The following is a 15,751-nucleotide window of genomic DNA, read 5'->3' as shown; positions in this document are numbered from 1 at the left end:
TCACATCCCCTGAAGAAGCAGTCTGCGAAGCAAACAGCAGTAATGGACACATTTTACACCTTTTCTTTTTATGTCTGCCTAGTAATTAGTCTTAAGAGCCAGTAATTCGCAATTACTCCGTCACTGGTATGACTAAATGTCATTCTACAAAAGGGATTATGCAACTATGTATAATTGTCAACCTCAAATATCACCATTGTTACCTGTGACTTTGAATGTTATAATAAATAATACCTTCATAAATTGTTCATTTATTACAAAGTCATAACTTAGATTACCACCCAATTCAGGAGTCCTTTTGGCTTGAAATGAGAAAGCGTTCAAATATTCTGTTACCTCAGAACAGGATCTCCAAGAAGGGAGCACCAAGTTTTAAAGAACTTCATTCTCCACACAGGATAAAGCCTCTGAAAAGGCAGTAAAATTTCAGGTGGCACTACAAGGACTACTGGGCACATCAGACTGCTAGAAGGAAAGGAATGTGGAATTGTACCTTTTCAAGGATGACCTTAGACTGCACAAAACATTCATGTGAGTCCTGCAGGCAGACAAGCCCTCAGGCACTTACATAATCATGAAACAGACCCAAGGAATGACTTTTTAGAGGAAAACAGTCATGGGTTCTGTGATCATGCTTTGCTTCTCACAATGACTTTACTGTGATGTGTTAACAAGAGGGTATTTGAAGCTGTTAACTATTACATAAAGAGTCAGCTGGAAAGGGCCTACACAGAAGAATGACAAACTATTGTCCTTCTGACAGCTCCTTGCACCACTTTCCCAACAGCATTTTGAGGCTCAGCTACTCAAAACCCAAAGTGAACGTAGGTAACCCAAAGCCCTGCAGAGCTGTACTGTTAGCTCAGTCCTGATCTTATCTGAGTATAAGAGACTTTTCAGTATCCTCTCCAACATTCTTGTGTATCATCTTTATCTATGCTGACCTGGAGTCTTTCCAAATCAGTTGACATAACTATAATTTCAACAGCATCACGCGCTAGTTAGATGTTTTGGACAGAAACATAGAAATGCTGAGAAATTTGGTCAGCCTCTCTCACTCTCTATCAAGGACCAGCTTAGCTTGAAATTCTAAGTTTGCCTTCATAGCAGGAGAAAGGAAATACTCTACCTTTATATTCCAGAATATAAGATCAAGGCCCAACTACAAAAGTTTTATATATACAGAGGCTAAACACACATCTTCTCAATTATCTTAGCAACAAGTCATCTCCTAACAAAACTAAGCACTGGATTTTGGTAACCCAGAAAGTTTTAATGTTTTATTACTGATGATCTTTCTCTAGGGTCCTAGTTGACCTAAGAATGTCAGAACACCTACAAAAAACTGCAATAAAAAGAAAAGGAAGCTTTGGCAAAATATCCTCCATGTTTCTGGAGGAGGATCTAAAACAAGAACAAAAAACTACCATGAAGAACTGTATCTTTAGTAAGAGTGAAACAAATAACTCATAATTATCAGGTGGTCAGAGAAATATAGTCTTTTTCTCCTATACAAAAAAACATATTTGAAAATTGCCCTGCAAGAAATATCCTACAAATCAAGTCTAAGCTACCTAGCAACTTCTTTCACTGCATTAGTGAAGCTCATAAAAAGGATTTTTACAATACATCCATTATTGAACTATTTCTGGAACACTGCAGAATTCATATGGTTGCCAATTATTAAAAGGTCAAAAAGAAGGAAGTCAAAGAGTGGCTGCACTTAACCATGGACATAAAGATCATCAGGACACAAGATTTTTTTTCAGTAGCCTTCTCTTAGCTTGGACTATATAAAGGTCAGAAAATCACTAAGTAAAGCTTTTGTTGACTCTGTTATGCTTTTCACAATTCTCAGGACACCCACACTTTAGAAAATAATCCATTTTGTTCTCCACTGAAGGTACAGCAGGCAAAAAGCCAATAGCTGGCACTTTGTCACAGAGCTGCTCTAGTAAGAATTATGAATGGGTTCTTCCTTTAAATCCTAGTCATGTCCCATTAAAACAAAAAACTATTTGCCTAGAAGATTAATAATGAGAACAGCAGAATACTACTGTTACCAACCTTGCAAGGCTATATGCTGTTCTAGGGAACATAGAGACGCACGTGAATTGCTTAAACTAACACAATCTGCAAAGCACACTGTTCTTCACAAGCAAATTGTATCATCCCATAATGTCAGAAAATATCAGATTTCCCCACTACTAGCTATGTTGACAGCACTACTATTTGTCTAAATAACACATGTCCACAAATTTCTCAAGCCGTGAAGGAGATCAGGACATGAATTAAAGTGTTAGAAAGAAAACCAGGAAAAGTATACCCTTCAGATTATGCCAGGGTATGGCAACCACTAAATCTTGGGAGAAGCCCATCAGAAAATGCAGTGCAGTACTCTTCCTAACAAAAGCATACCAGAACCCGCAGCTGAGAGAAGCTGAAATGGCTCTTCAGTGGCTCTTCACCTCAAGCCCAACTAGCCATCCACCTCCTTGTTTCAAATGCTAAAATGCCTTTCCCTGCAAGTAAAAGCTTGCAAATACTGTCAGGACTGAGAGTAGAGCCCGTCTCTTCTATACTTACCTTTGCATTGCACAAGGTTTTTTAAATAGCTCCCACTGCAGACTGCAAGACAGAGGTACAAGTATTTCTAGTACAAGCAGGAGTTAATGATTAGCTAGAGGAATTTCACCATTAGCTAAAGGAATTTTACCAATCAGATTTTATCTAAGAAGCCAGAGGTGGCCTTTTCTCCCAGAAGGCAGCCTTTACTGCCTCGGTTCAATTATTCCAGTCTCATCAAAAGTTCTGCATTTTATAAAAACACAGTATACAAGCATACATTGCCTTGAAGTCTTTATCAGAGTATCAGGTCCCAAAATACAGTATTGCCCACCAAGTTGTTCACACAAATGATCAAAAAAGAACAAAAAGTGCTTTTGTTAATGTCTGCAGAATTACAGGAAGAAAACACTTAATGCAGCAAAAGGTCCATGACCTGCTCCTTCCAGCAGAGCAGCCCCATATCCAACAGTAAGGAGTTAAAACAGGAACTGCTGTTATTAAACCACAAAAAAACAGCTAGAGTTTCCTACCAACGTAACAATCCTTACCTAAAAGAACTGCTTAACACACCAAGTAATCTAACAAAATTTGTAGCATACAAATTGTTATCCTTTAGACCTAAACAGAGCAGCACGATTGATTTAGGCTTCAACCAAGAAATGTCAGCCTCTACGACCATCTAAGCAGATGGAACTAAAACAGGCTGAGGAAAAGAGCATTTAATTTGGTTAAGAAGGAAGAAACTTGGATGAACTCACATAAAAAGCAGGTTTGCTGTACTTATCAGAAGTCAGCTAGCCACATCTTCCCTTTGAATATATGCAGATGATCATAGCTACATTTAGAAAAACACAACGAAGATCAAAGGGCAGATTTTTAGATGACCTGTTAAAATGCATGCAACACTAATACTCTGACATCTAGTTTTAAGCATCAGATAAAGAAATATAAATGCTAACCATTCTGGAAGAAAGAAAAGACTGAGACACAATAGAAGAAAAGGAAGTAGCCTTCCCTGCAGCAGGCCCAAACAGAAGCTTGTAGGGTACTTCAATCTGCCAGCGGAACACTTCAATACCCATTTTAAGTATTCAGACTTGACTTTCAACCCATTCTGCAAGTACATCGTCTACTCTCTTGCTTACTGCTGTCTAAAAGTACCTTAGAGCCAATGATTATAGCTCTGCCTGTTCCAACACTTTCTTCCTGTAAATAGTGCCCATTTTCTGTTCTCACAAGGGCTTAATTAGTCTTGTACACAGAGAGCTACAGCAGCTGGCACATCCCAACACTCCATCACATTTTAACAGCTACTGAAATTCATCTGAAGTGTGCTGCAAATTTTTCTACGCTACCACATGTTCTTGTGAACCTTGTATCTACCTGTACATTTTAAAGACACTTCTGCAAGGTTCTTCTTCTGAGACTTCTGAGAGGTTCTGAAACATTCACCGACACATAAGAGTTCACAGAAGGCCACAGAAACCTGCATGGCCAGAAAAACTCTCCCCTCTGCTAACGGAGCAACAGAAATCTGTAACTTTAGAATACAAGAGTAATCATGGCTACATGCAACAAACAAATACAACTGCCATCTAATTTTGTTTTACACCCACTATCCCTACAATATATTCCATCTGCTCAAGAGAGGATTAAGCTACAAAAAAAAACCCAAACAAAAGCAACAGTATTTTTCTTTCTACCCTGGCCATATCACACCTCAAGCAGATGCCAGTTAACAAAAAACAGTGAAGGACAGAGATATTCTGGAAATTCAAAAGAAGTTATAGTTGAAAATCATGGAAATCGTAGTGCAAATTGGAATTAGACATTTAATATTTCCTCTGTGAAATTCTGAGCAACTCTCTTAATTTTGCCAACACCTCCTCACTTCAGGTTCTTTGCTACTTCTCAAACCAAGCAGCAGCATTATCAGCTGTGGCACCTCCTTTCCTGAGAGGCTGGCTGTTGATCATCACCACACCACAATGTGGTGAGCAGTCTTCTCTATACAAAAAAGACTGCTACTGTGCCTTGAAAGGAAACCTTGAGATTCACCTTCAAACTGGGCTAAAATAAAACTTTTATTTTTATGTCAAACCATTAAGACAAACTTTCCAGAAAACATATATAATTACTGGGCAAATTAAAGTCTAACTCACTTTTACAGTTAGCTGATGATAAAAGTCTGAATCTCTCATTCCTAGCTGCTGGCACAGGGAAAGCAGGATGTCATTCTTTTCAAAGCACTGCAACAGGAACTATGTGGAAACAATTCACCTCCTGCTCTTTATTAGTTTACATACTGTTCTACAGGGTGCTCCTTCAAAAGTAAAATGTTCTGATAGTGGGTGCATATTGAAATAAACAAGTGAAAGTTTAAAAAAAAAACAAAACAAAAAATGTTATCTGAAGAAACAGAACTAGTACCTTGTTTGTCTCCGTACTCTTAACTGTTGAATACCACTTTCTTTATTGAACTTGCCTGGGTAAACATGTTGCTTTAAAAAGCAAAGAAAGCCAGTCACCACTTTAAGTACAATAAAACGTTTTGCAGAAAGCATGAAGCATTTAAGACAAATTTTATCAGGAATGATGCAGCTTCAAGTAATAGCCTTCCCCTTAAATACTGTCCCAAACCTTTTTTTCATAATCACTACCATTATCTTGTGTAACATCTTTTCAAATCTGCCAGGACTGTCGGCCAGAAAATTCATTGAATGACTCAGACACAGACACTTTCAAATCATAAACACTCAAAACTGCTATTTCCATTTCAGAACTACTTCTATTTAAGCATCTGAATTGCTGGCATAATAATCCAAGGACCCTTAAGTTTCGTTATCAAGACTTTCCTCATGCACAGACAGCATCTCTGCTGATGAAAGCAAGTCTTGTTTCTTTGCAGAGTGTCTTGGACAATACAGTTACACAATCAGAAACTTGTAAAAACTGTAAAGCTTTTATTGTCTAATATTAAGTGGTTCTGTACATAACTGCTCAACGCTTCTCCTTGAACATGTAACTGAAGATCTAAGATGACAGCAGAGACTCCTCCATCAATAATTTGTCACACTAGCAATGATTCTTCACGTTTTGCTCCATGAAGCTGCCAACATTATCCACAGGCTTATTAGCTATAAGTCCAGACAAGGGAGTAATTGCCATGTGTTAGTCAACTAATCTTACACTTGGAAGACAACAATGAATTTATTAAAGGTTACCTACTCACACAAACTCACAGTCTTCACAATTCTACACATAAGTTATCTCTGTAACACAGGAGCCAGAGCATAAAATTTTGGTAACTGAACTGGCTAGTACCCATACACTGTAATGTCCTTCTTTCTATAAATATTATTAGCTCATCGTTGATGATAAGGCTGTGTTTTATGACCATGCTGCACCCTTAATTCGATGACACAACATCTAGTTCTGTAGATGTGTGTTAGGATAAACACGTTTTCCTCTGTTACAGCAGCCATGACCAAACTTGAAGTAGTATCATTAAGGTTCTGTAGAAAGTAGGCACCTCCCTACTGAAATGCTACCAAAAAGCTGAGGACTTTTAGAGAGGGAAGACTGTGCAGTATGCAACTCTTCACCGACTTCCAGATCGATAAAGACCACAGCCAGGACACAACCAGAAATTTAATACTACCTGACACTGACTACTGCAAAGGAGTGAAATCAGGAGTTTAAGTTTATTGCCAGGACCTCAACCCCTGAAAACCAGATTGCAACCGACAGAGTTTGCCCAGAGGACACTGCCATCCTTATAAAACCTGGTCCATTTAAAAAAAATACGCAAAGCAGCTGTGATACACAAGGCAATTCAACTACCTAAAAAACTTTAATGCTGTAGTAAGAACACTATGTATGTTTTAATATGGAATAATATCTAAAAGCTTTTCTGTTATGTGGCAGGTGCATATAATAGCTTACATACATGGAATGACAAAGTCTGCATGTCAAATAAGTTTTGATATTAATAGTTTTCTTAAACATATGCCAACAAAGACACTTAAAGCCACTACATCAATGACTTGTAAAGGCTAAGACAGACACAAACAGAAAACACTTTGATAAGCTCAGTAAGAACAGCAGCTGTCATATCTGCTTTGTTCTCCTAGTCGATTACCATATGTTTCTAGAACCTTGTTGCTGATCCTAAGCAACCAAGAGACAAATATCTGATTCTCCCAGGAAAAAAAAAAAAAAAAGCAACTTTTTAAAAAGTTTAGTTAGCCTCTTGGGAACGTTCAAATTGTGGTTACAGTAGAGTCGATTACTTACATTATCTACTGCTGCTAACTCTGCTCTTTATAGATACGTAAATACACACAGAGTTCTCCACGGGCAAGGCAAGGCTCCCATATTGTGCAAGCTCAGGAGTTATTATTTTTATCGCCTCCACAAAAAAGGTTTTAGGAGGAGCAGCAGCAGATTTCCTTGTCCCGACAAGCAACAAGTGCGCAGGTTAACAAGACCCACTTACAGTGCTCTTGACCCACTTAGAGTGCTCCACCGGCCTAAGCCTCCTTCAGCCGAGCACTTCTAAGAGCTCCTTCCTACCCCTCAGCAAACACCCTGACCTCAGCCCGCCTCACTTCAGCCCCCGGCCAACCAACCGCCCGCCGGGCCCGCTCCCCGCCGCCCCGACACAACACCCGGCCCGGCCCGAGACCAGCGCCCACCACCGGCCTTCCCCAGCACCCCCGCCACCCACCCGCTCCGAGGCCGCGACCCCCAGCCCCACCGCCGTCCCCGGGAAGGGGCGGGAGGCAAGGAGACGTCCCCCCCCGTGCCGCGGGGGATCCTCCTCACTCACCGCCCCGCCGAACCTTCCTTCGGGCGGCACCCAGGCCGCGCACTCCTCCCTCCGCTGAGGAGCGGGGGGGAGCAAGCTCCTCGCGGCACTCACCTGGCAACGGCCGCCGCCGTCGCCGCCGCCCCCCTCCCCGGTGCCCGCGAGGTGCTGCCCGCCGCCCCGCGCCACCGCCGCCGCCACCGCCGCCCCCCTCCTGCGGCCACCGCTGCCGCCACCGCCGCCGCCACCTCCCCGGCCCTGGTGTCGCCTCCCCCTTTCCCTACTACGTCATAATCGCACGAGGCCGCCGCCGCCAATGCAGGACGCGCCACTGCGCCTGCGCGCGGCCCGGCGGAAGGAGGTGCGAGAGGTCGAAGTGCATCATGGGGAATGTAGTCAGGGAAAGGGGAGGGGAACCCCCGGGTTGGGGAGCGCTGCGCATGCGCACGGGACGGCCTCATCCCTGGCCCAGGGGAAGGAGGGGGTGCAGCCCCCCCCCCCCTCTCCCGCTCCGCGGCCGCCGGCTCTGATTGGCTGAGGGGAGCGAGGGGCGTTTGCGCGGGATTTTGTTCTCCGTGTCCGGGGAGTTCGTGGGGCGGTGGGTGAGGAGGAGGGGGCGGTGTCCCAGCCCCTCAGGGAGTGCCGGGCCTATTCTGCCCTCAAGAGGGGGCTTAGTCGGGGCTTCTCTTGTGACTCCCAATGTGCCCACGGAGCGTGAGCTTCTGCAGAAAACGGTGTCAGAGGAACCCCCACCCGCGACCCGAAAGAGGCCACTCGCGGTGCAGCCATCGAGGGTGAGGGAGGCACTGGGAAACTCGCTGAGGTTTGAAGTGTGCCCCCCCCACCTGGCCACGGCAGCTGCCGCAGATCTTGTGGAGGGGCTAACAGGCACCACTGGACCGGGGTTTAATGCTCAGGACTGAGCGTGGCACCGGGCAAGGGGACCACAGCCGGTGCAAGTCCAGAAAGATGATGGAAAGCAGACTTGTCTTGTGACAGGACCCAAACAGCTATGTCTGGTAAAGAGGCACAGAGAGGCAACAGCAAAATGAGAAGTTCCTCTGCTGAGTGATGGGAAGTGTAGGCTGAGCAGTAATGAGGAGATGGCTTCTGAAATCATGTCCTACAGAAAAATGGTGGAAACCCTAATCCTGCATGTTGTACAGTGAGGCTGGTTTGAACACTATGGAAACGCTTTCTTGTTAGAGGGCAACCTCGAATTGCCAAGGAGTGTAATAGACCTGGAAGGACTCGCCCATCTACTTAGTTTGGCTCCATACACTTTAAGTGCTTTGCTGATCAATACTCTTGAAGATTCCAATACACTTGTAGCCACACACAGAAATTTTATCTCAAACACTTGACTGTAAACAAATAATGGAGGCAAAACTATCCCTATAAATTAGTATTTGAAGTGTTTTGATCCTCACTACCCACCAACATTAAATATACACTGGCTATTCCTTAAAATTATGTTTATAAAACTGATACCCTACTCTCCCTTCTTTGCCTTTGCAAAAAAAATGTATTATTGCAAAGGAAGTAAGATAAAACACACAGTTGCATTATTACATGCACTTCTGGTTTCTCATCAATCAAAATGTATTTTGACGGCTGTTGAGCAGCAGCAGCAGCACGGAGTAGCAGCTGCAGCGCCTGCTCCAGCTCCACCCTGTGCCTGTTGGATGAAGTATTTCCTGCTCTGTCTTTCAGTATTTCATCTGTAAAATGGCGCTAATGATTTTCAACTAATTTTGAGCTCTGCTGACGAAAAAGACATATAAAAACTGCATGTCATTTTCATCTGTCATTTCCTGTCACCATAATTTAAGATGTACTCAGCCAATCAAGACTGAAATTGAGATTGGAAAACTATTTCATTAAATATTAAATAAAAGCAATTAGGGAGGTTTATTAGAAAGTACAGCCATGCTCTGATGTATTCATTCAAAAAGACATATTTTAGCATTAATATAAAATGTCCATTGCATAATTCCATTGCTGAATGCTTTTGTCTTCAATCCATAGCCCTGCACTTTGTAAGTTAGAAGGTCTCTGTTAGCTCCACCATTTTTCCAGAGCAAGAGAGAAAGAATTTATCTGTGGGAAATGAAACTCAGACTGGCCAGACTCATCACAGTGAACTGCAGAGGGCTTCCACTTTGAAACCTTGTCTAGATGTCTTCTCGGCCTGTGAAAGGTAATGGTTAAGCACTTGTGCAGCTCCTTGGGGCTGTGAGCAAGACAGGACAGTGACTGTGACATTTATTAAGAGACAGTAAGAACCCACATCAGTGTTTTTCATTGTTGATTTCCCCCTGAAAGGCAGGATTGTAATGTGTCCTTGCACATGCCTCATCCTGCCCATCCAGCATGATCACCATGCTCGTGCAGTCATGGGAAGGAGTAACACAACCACATGGCATTCTAGGAAGAGCCAGAAGACCAATTATGATTCCTTGTTCTCCTTCTCCCCCTCCCTCCCCCCCAGGATATGCTTTATTGCTGCAAGCCTTCACACTGTCTCATCTCAGCTGGCAAACATACTTGAGCAGCTCCCTTCTGACTTCTCCAGGATGGCTGCCACCATGTGACAGTGCCTTGGGGCAGCACTAGTGGGGAAAGGGCTTGGGGGAGGTATTATCACCTCCCTGCCCCTCAGTAAAGAAGTGCCTGCTTATTCTCTTTGCATTCCCTTCCTTATCAAAGTCCTCTTCCCCTCTCAGAGCACTGAGGGCCTGACCCTCAGCTCACACACCCTCACGATGCCAAAGGCTGGTGCTTGCTGCAGCCACCATGTTCCCAGCAGGCCCCCAGGGCCATGAGACCCAGCTTTCCTTGGGCAGCCAGCATGGAGAGGTAACTGTGACACTTAGGGCAGGTGTCCAACTTGACTGCCATAGGGCATTGTTTAATACTCTATTTTAAGGCTACTGCATTTTATCCCTGATCACAGAGGAAGAAGCATTTCTGACCCTACTGTTTGTTCTCCTTTTCTCTGTTTGAGGTAATGTAAGTCATGTCCTTTTGTTCCCTAGTGCCCAAAAAAAAAAAAATTTAAAAAAGACTGACAGTGAGTAGAAAGCATGAGCGTGCTGTGATCATTGTATCATACTGTGGGTTTTTTATTATTTTTCTTTCAGGATTTACAATGGCTGATCATGATTCTTCTTGTCCTTTCTGGTATTTGTCCTGCTGACCACGGAAGTCTGTTCTGCTTGAGGCTGGTTATATTTAGACTTCAGACCTGGTATGCTCACGACATGGCCCAGTCCCAAAACCACCAGCCATGTACACTGGAGCTGGAGCAACAGGCTACCCACTTGACTCATCAGCCTTTGTACACAGGATATCCATGCCCACGCTGTCCTGGCAGGGAGTCAGGACATGGCCAGGACACACATCTGGACTAAGGAGATGGGACGCATCACTGAGTCCCATGGATTAGAGATAGACAGAGTGTACCTTTGAGGAGGAGGTGAACAAGTATTATGTTCAGATCTGCTCACTATCTGTTGTATGACAGTTCGTTTAGAGCCTGCCATTCGGTGAACTTGATTTCATAGAGTATCTTCCAGAATAATATATCTGAAATGTAGTTAAACAAAAGCTAAAGGAAAGTGAATGACCATATAACCAGTAGGTTCTGGAAAACCTTGTGACAGACACTTGAGAAATGCCTTTTAGTTGCTGGAAGGTATTTCCCAAGCTCTTGGAATGTTCTATGTCTGTGTCAGCTGATAAAAATACTGTTTCTGTAGCCACAGGTGATGAGGAATTGCTCTCAGAGAGTAATTTGAACCTACAAGGCTTCTCCCTAAATGGAGTCAAGTGAGCAAAGAGACCCTTACATGTTTGATTTTATACAACTGCACAGGATCTGCTTAATTTGTGCATTGTCAGGGCTACAAAATTCAGGTCCATATAGAAAGTGTAAGTTACATTCATGCTGCAGGTCTGGGTTCAGCTTGGCTGTTTCCTGAACTGCAAAAGGCAGCAGCCTCTCCATTACATTGAGCTCTGGGTAGGCACAGATGTCTTGGGGACAAAGAATGGGAGCCTCCAATGACGCAAACAGCCTAGAGTCCAGTCTTTTTACCATAATATAAAATGAAAGTTTCTGTTTCGGGGATCAGCTATTGCTTAACTTACCTTGCAGCAGAACATACTAAGGCCTCATTCATTCACTCATTCCTTATGTATTAGTAGCCAGTTGGAAAATGATGACAGATTTGCATCCTGCTCTGCTCCGTTTAGGATCTGATGATCACTGACTTGCAATAACCGTATTATTTGCATAGTGCCTTAAACTCTAAAATATTTTAGCTTTACATGACTTATGGGTGGTCATTTCTATCAGCCTTGAAATGCAGTGACTTCAGGTTTGGAATGTGGCAGCCAGTTTACCAGCACACACTACATAATAGCATATTGTGTGAATATCTTATCCATATGAACAGCCAACAGAATCTGAGCAGGCAGGTATTTGATTCAGAAACCAGACTAACCTCCCAAAGCCTCACTCTTGCTACAGGATATTCAATACCCATAAATAAACAAGCCCCAGGTTTCCTTCTCTTTTATAGAATGGTCTTTCCTCCAGTGCTGTGCCAGAACAGAGCTTTGCTGCAACAAACCCTGCGAGTCTCCTGCTGAGCCAACCCCTGAACAACCACCTCCAAGCATCTGGCCCTCCAAGGTGCTGCAGAGCCTCTTTGTCCTGAATTGAGCATGTCCCTGCACAATGGGGATACAGCTGTCTGCCTGCTGGAGTTAATAAGCCTAGAGGGCAGGCCTTCAATTATAGTTTTTTCAGCCATATTTCTCAAAGAGCTTTACAGAAAAAGGAGGTATTCTGCTCCTCATTTTATACAGGAGGAGGCTAGAGGCTAAAATGAAAAGAAGTAGCTCGTTGGAGATTGTAAATCCAGCTAATCAGCAAAACTCAGAATCAAGCTTAGCTCCACTTTCCACACATCCCTCTAGCACTCTGTGCATCTAACAAGGCACAACTTAAAATCCACCACTTCTTAACTCTCATGGTAAAGAAGCAATTCTGCTACAGATTTCTGTTTGACTTCATTTCGCTTTGCATTAAACCAAACCAGCTGTGTTCTTGTTTTATACTTACTACCACCCTAAGGAGGTTCTTCTACGTGTGAGGGCTTTAGAAATTAAGTTTTAAGCTAGAGTTCAGTGGAATCAAATTTTTGGATACAAAACTCCCAGAAAGTCGTGAAGACTGAAACCTAGGTCTTGTAAAAAAGTGGGTATGAAGGAAAGGAAAGAAATGCAGTGGTCATTTCTCCTGTATGAACCCAGTCTAATAGGAACTGCTGGCTCCAACCAGCCTGCCAGAGGTCTGAAGTGCTGGGACAAAAGGCCAAAAATCATCTTTTTTCCATCCAGACATTTTAGGTGGAAAAAGAAGGCCGTGTCCAAGGTCACCCAGATGAATAGTAGCCCTAATAATGCCGACTTTTCCATTCCCAAAGTTGTTTACACCCACAAAACTATTCGTAGTGCCAAACTGCAAGGAGAGTCGCGACTCCCTTAGATGTGTGGTCTGCACTGGCAAGGCCAAATGAAATCATTTGGAATCACTGGACACATTAACAATGCCTGAGGGTGTCATATACAAATAGCTGACACCTTTAAGTACTGATGCAATAAGGATGGACAAGAACATGAGGTGAGGGCAGTGGGAGGCAAGGTCTTTCTCAGCTGTATCCAAGGTAGACTAAGTTTTATTACCGGGTTAGAAATGTATAATATACCAGGAGCGAACAGCTCACACATTTGATCCGATCTTGGGCTCAGTCCAGCTCCCACTGAAGTTTAATGGGAGTTGGATCAGGCCATTGCACTCACATTTTTTCCATGCATGGAAAACTATTTCCGTTACTTTGAATTACAATACCACTGGCTTTGGATTTTATATAATAAAATAAATCTAGGCCACTGTTTATATTCCAAGAAACTGCATTCTGGGATGCCAGCAAATATATTGCCTGTTGGCTCAAAAAAAATAAAATAAAAACTGGACACACTGGTCTAAAAAAACAACAGCTCCTAATTATTAAACATAATTTTTCTTCCCTGTGCTTTTCTGGAGTCCTCAAATATTTAAAGTATGAAAGGTACATATAAATTCTTCTCTGGTGGTTGAAATGGTGGAATCTGTAAAATTGCAACACTTTATAAGAAACAGCAGTTTAATATAAAAATAATAATCTTCATGACTGGCTCTTTGCTTATTGGCATATTTTGAGCATTTTAAAATTCACAGTAAAAAAAACCCAACACCCTTGGAATGTCAGTAACAAAGAGGACACATATTAGCAAACCCTTATATTTTGGCAACTGGCTTCTCTAGATTATTCTGACTCCAAATGAACTTTGCAGATGCTGAGAGGCACAGGAAATGTCTTGTGCTAGAAGCAGCATTTGTTCCCTACTTTATGAATTGGATTCTACTAAAATTCCAACATGGTAAGGCTGATTAGCAGACTTTGGTAATGCCTTCTGCCCTAGTACAGTTTTATTATATTCTTTTATTACCAGTGAAAAACACAGAAAAGACTTCCATTGGTGAACATACGACCACATTCTGGGAGCAAACATAGCTGTGGTTAGCTTATGCCGAGGAAGAGCATGGCCCCTGGGATCTGAAATACAGGGCAGCAAAATAAAAGACACCCCACCAAAAGAATAAAACAAACCCACACATATACACAAGCAACGGAGGGAAAGAAATGTCACTGAGGGATGTTTAATGTAAAAAGAGAAACTATACATCTGGGATGGTGGTGAGGAGGACTTAATAGAGCTGAACAAGGTGACCACCTGCATCCACTTCAAAAAGGAAAACCGGCAGAGGTATGAGGAGTGCTTATGCAGTCACGTGCACGTGTATGTGCAAAATGCTTCTTTCTAATGACAAAACATGAAGTACATTGCCTTTGCAAACATCCCTGGGCACTGGTAGCCTCTCCTCTATATTGACAAATTAAGTTTCAACACGGGATTAAAAGGGAAAAAAAAAAAGTCTCCCTCGTGCACATAGCCCTGTAGTCTGAGCTGGATAGATTTCCCCTTTGTCCGGGAGGTACAGAAGAGATGGGTGCTGGCTTCACTGGGACTCCCAGACTGCGCACTGGTCAGCCACAGGTCACACCTTCCTTCCTCACAACAGCAGGCTGTAAACCTGACTCCGCCAAATTATGGTCTGTGAAGTGTCCAGGAATGGTTTACAAGGCTGTGGATTTTAAGCAGCGTCTTGAGAAAGAGCCTTGGCTAACCTTCCCTCTAATGCTGCAAAGCCCTCTAAAGGGATTAAGAACTGGTTCCAAATTCTCCAGCGGGTTTAGGGGGTGGCAGGGTTTGAAACTCAAGATAACAAGGACTCACCCATGTCTGGCTGTAACTTCAGATGTGCAATGACTATGCAGAATGCTGACATTTACTGATCAGAGAGCAGAAAGAAGCCACTCTTCTTCTTGCTGGCTTTGTTTCTGTAATGAAATAGTATGTGCTCATGTGCCCCGGGGGGAGTTCACTTTGTCAGCACCTCCTCAGCCTCTTCACCCTGACTGAAACATCCAAGGGGAGATGCACCCAAAGACAAACTCCCTAGCAGAACTGCAGCAATGGCAAACCAGCCGGCCTCACGGGGGAAATTTCAAAACCAAAATGTCTCTTAAATAAGCTTCTTTAATTATTATCATCATCTGTTTATTTATACAAATATAAAATATATTTATATAGATTTATATAATATAGATTTGTCGCTTTGGTGGCTCTTTTCATTTACAGACGTACTGGTCGACGATCTCTGTGCACTTTTTACACTTGACATAACAGCACCAATGAAACTTGCAGTGGCAGCGCTCCACCTGGACACTCTTGAACTGGTCGTAGCCCCGTCCGCAGCACATCAGCTCACACCCATCCATGCCCTCCGAGGTCTTGTTGCACAGTCGGCCCTGGGTGCCCAGTGAGCCGGTGGTTTCATTGCGCAGGCAATAGTCCGGGCTGGGGTCAACGTAGACCAGGTCCTCCTGTGTCGGCATGTTAAAGCGGTTGTTCACCAGCTCCAGCTTGCCCTTGCGGCTGATCCTCATGGCAGCGGCGCTGTCGTACTTCTCCTTCAGCAGGTCGCCCACCTTGCGGAAGTCGGCCAGCTGGAGCCAACAGGTCTTCAGGCTGCAGGAGCCCGACACGCCGTGGCACTTGCAGGCCACGTCCGCCAGCTTGTACACGGCCTGCGGGAAAGGGAGTGCACGGCTGCGTTTATTCCTGCTGCGCTGGCAGCTGGCTTAACTACAGTGAATTAGTAACATTTTTCATAACTGATTTGGTTATCCCCCGATT

At 43.4% G+C, this 15,751-nt stretch overlaps 2 protein-coding genes across 6 annotated transcripts in view; both read right to left on the bottom strand.

Annotated features, from left to right (window-relative positions):
• ADIPOR2 (adiponectin receptor 2) overlaps positions 1 to 7,557 on the bottom strand; it is a 45,389-nt gene extending 37,832 nt beyond the window's left edge. Inside the window, exon 1 of one of the 5 annotated variants that reach the window (XM_030469209.1) lies at positions 7,493 to 7,557. The gene's annotated coding sequence lies outside the window, so the exon portion shown is untranslated. The other 4 variants (XM_030469211.1, XM_030469212.1, XM_030469210.1 and 1 more) reach the window with 4 other exon arrangements.
• Positions 7,558 to 14,134: 6,577 nt separating this feature from the next.
• WNT5B (Wnt family member 5B) overlaps positions 14,135 to 15,751 on the bottom strand; it is a 72,817-nt gene continuing 71,200 nt past the window's right edge. Inside the window, exon 5 of the mRNA XM_030447761.1 lies at positions 14,135 to 15,642. Within this exon, the coding sequence (XP_030303621.1) occupies positions 15,184 to 15,642 (459 nt within the window). The 3' untranslated portion in view covers positions 14,135 to 15,183. The remainder of the gene's footprint in view (positions 15,643 to 15,751) is intronic.

This window comes from Calypte anna, chromosome 1, assembly GCF_003957555.1.
Source record: "Calypte anna isolate BGI_N300 chromosome 1, bCalAnn1_v1.p, whole genome shotgun sequence".
Lineage (NCBI taxonomy): Eukaryota > Metazoa > Chordata > Aves > Apodiformes > Trochilidae > Calypte > Calypte anna.
This window is presented reverse-complemented; position numbering and strand designations above follow the sequence as displayed.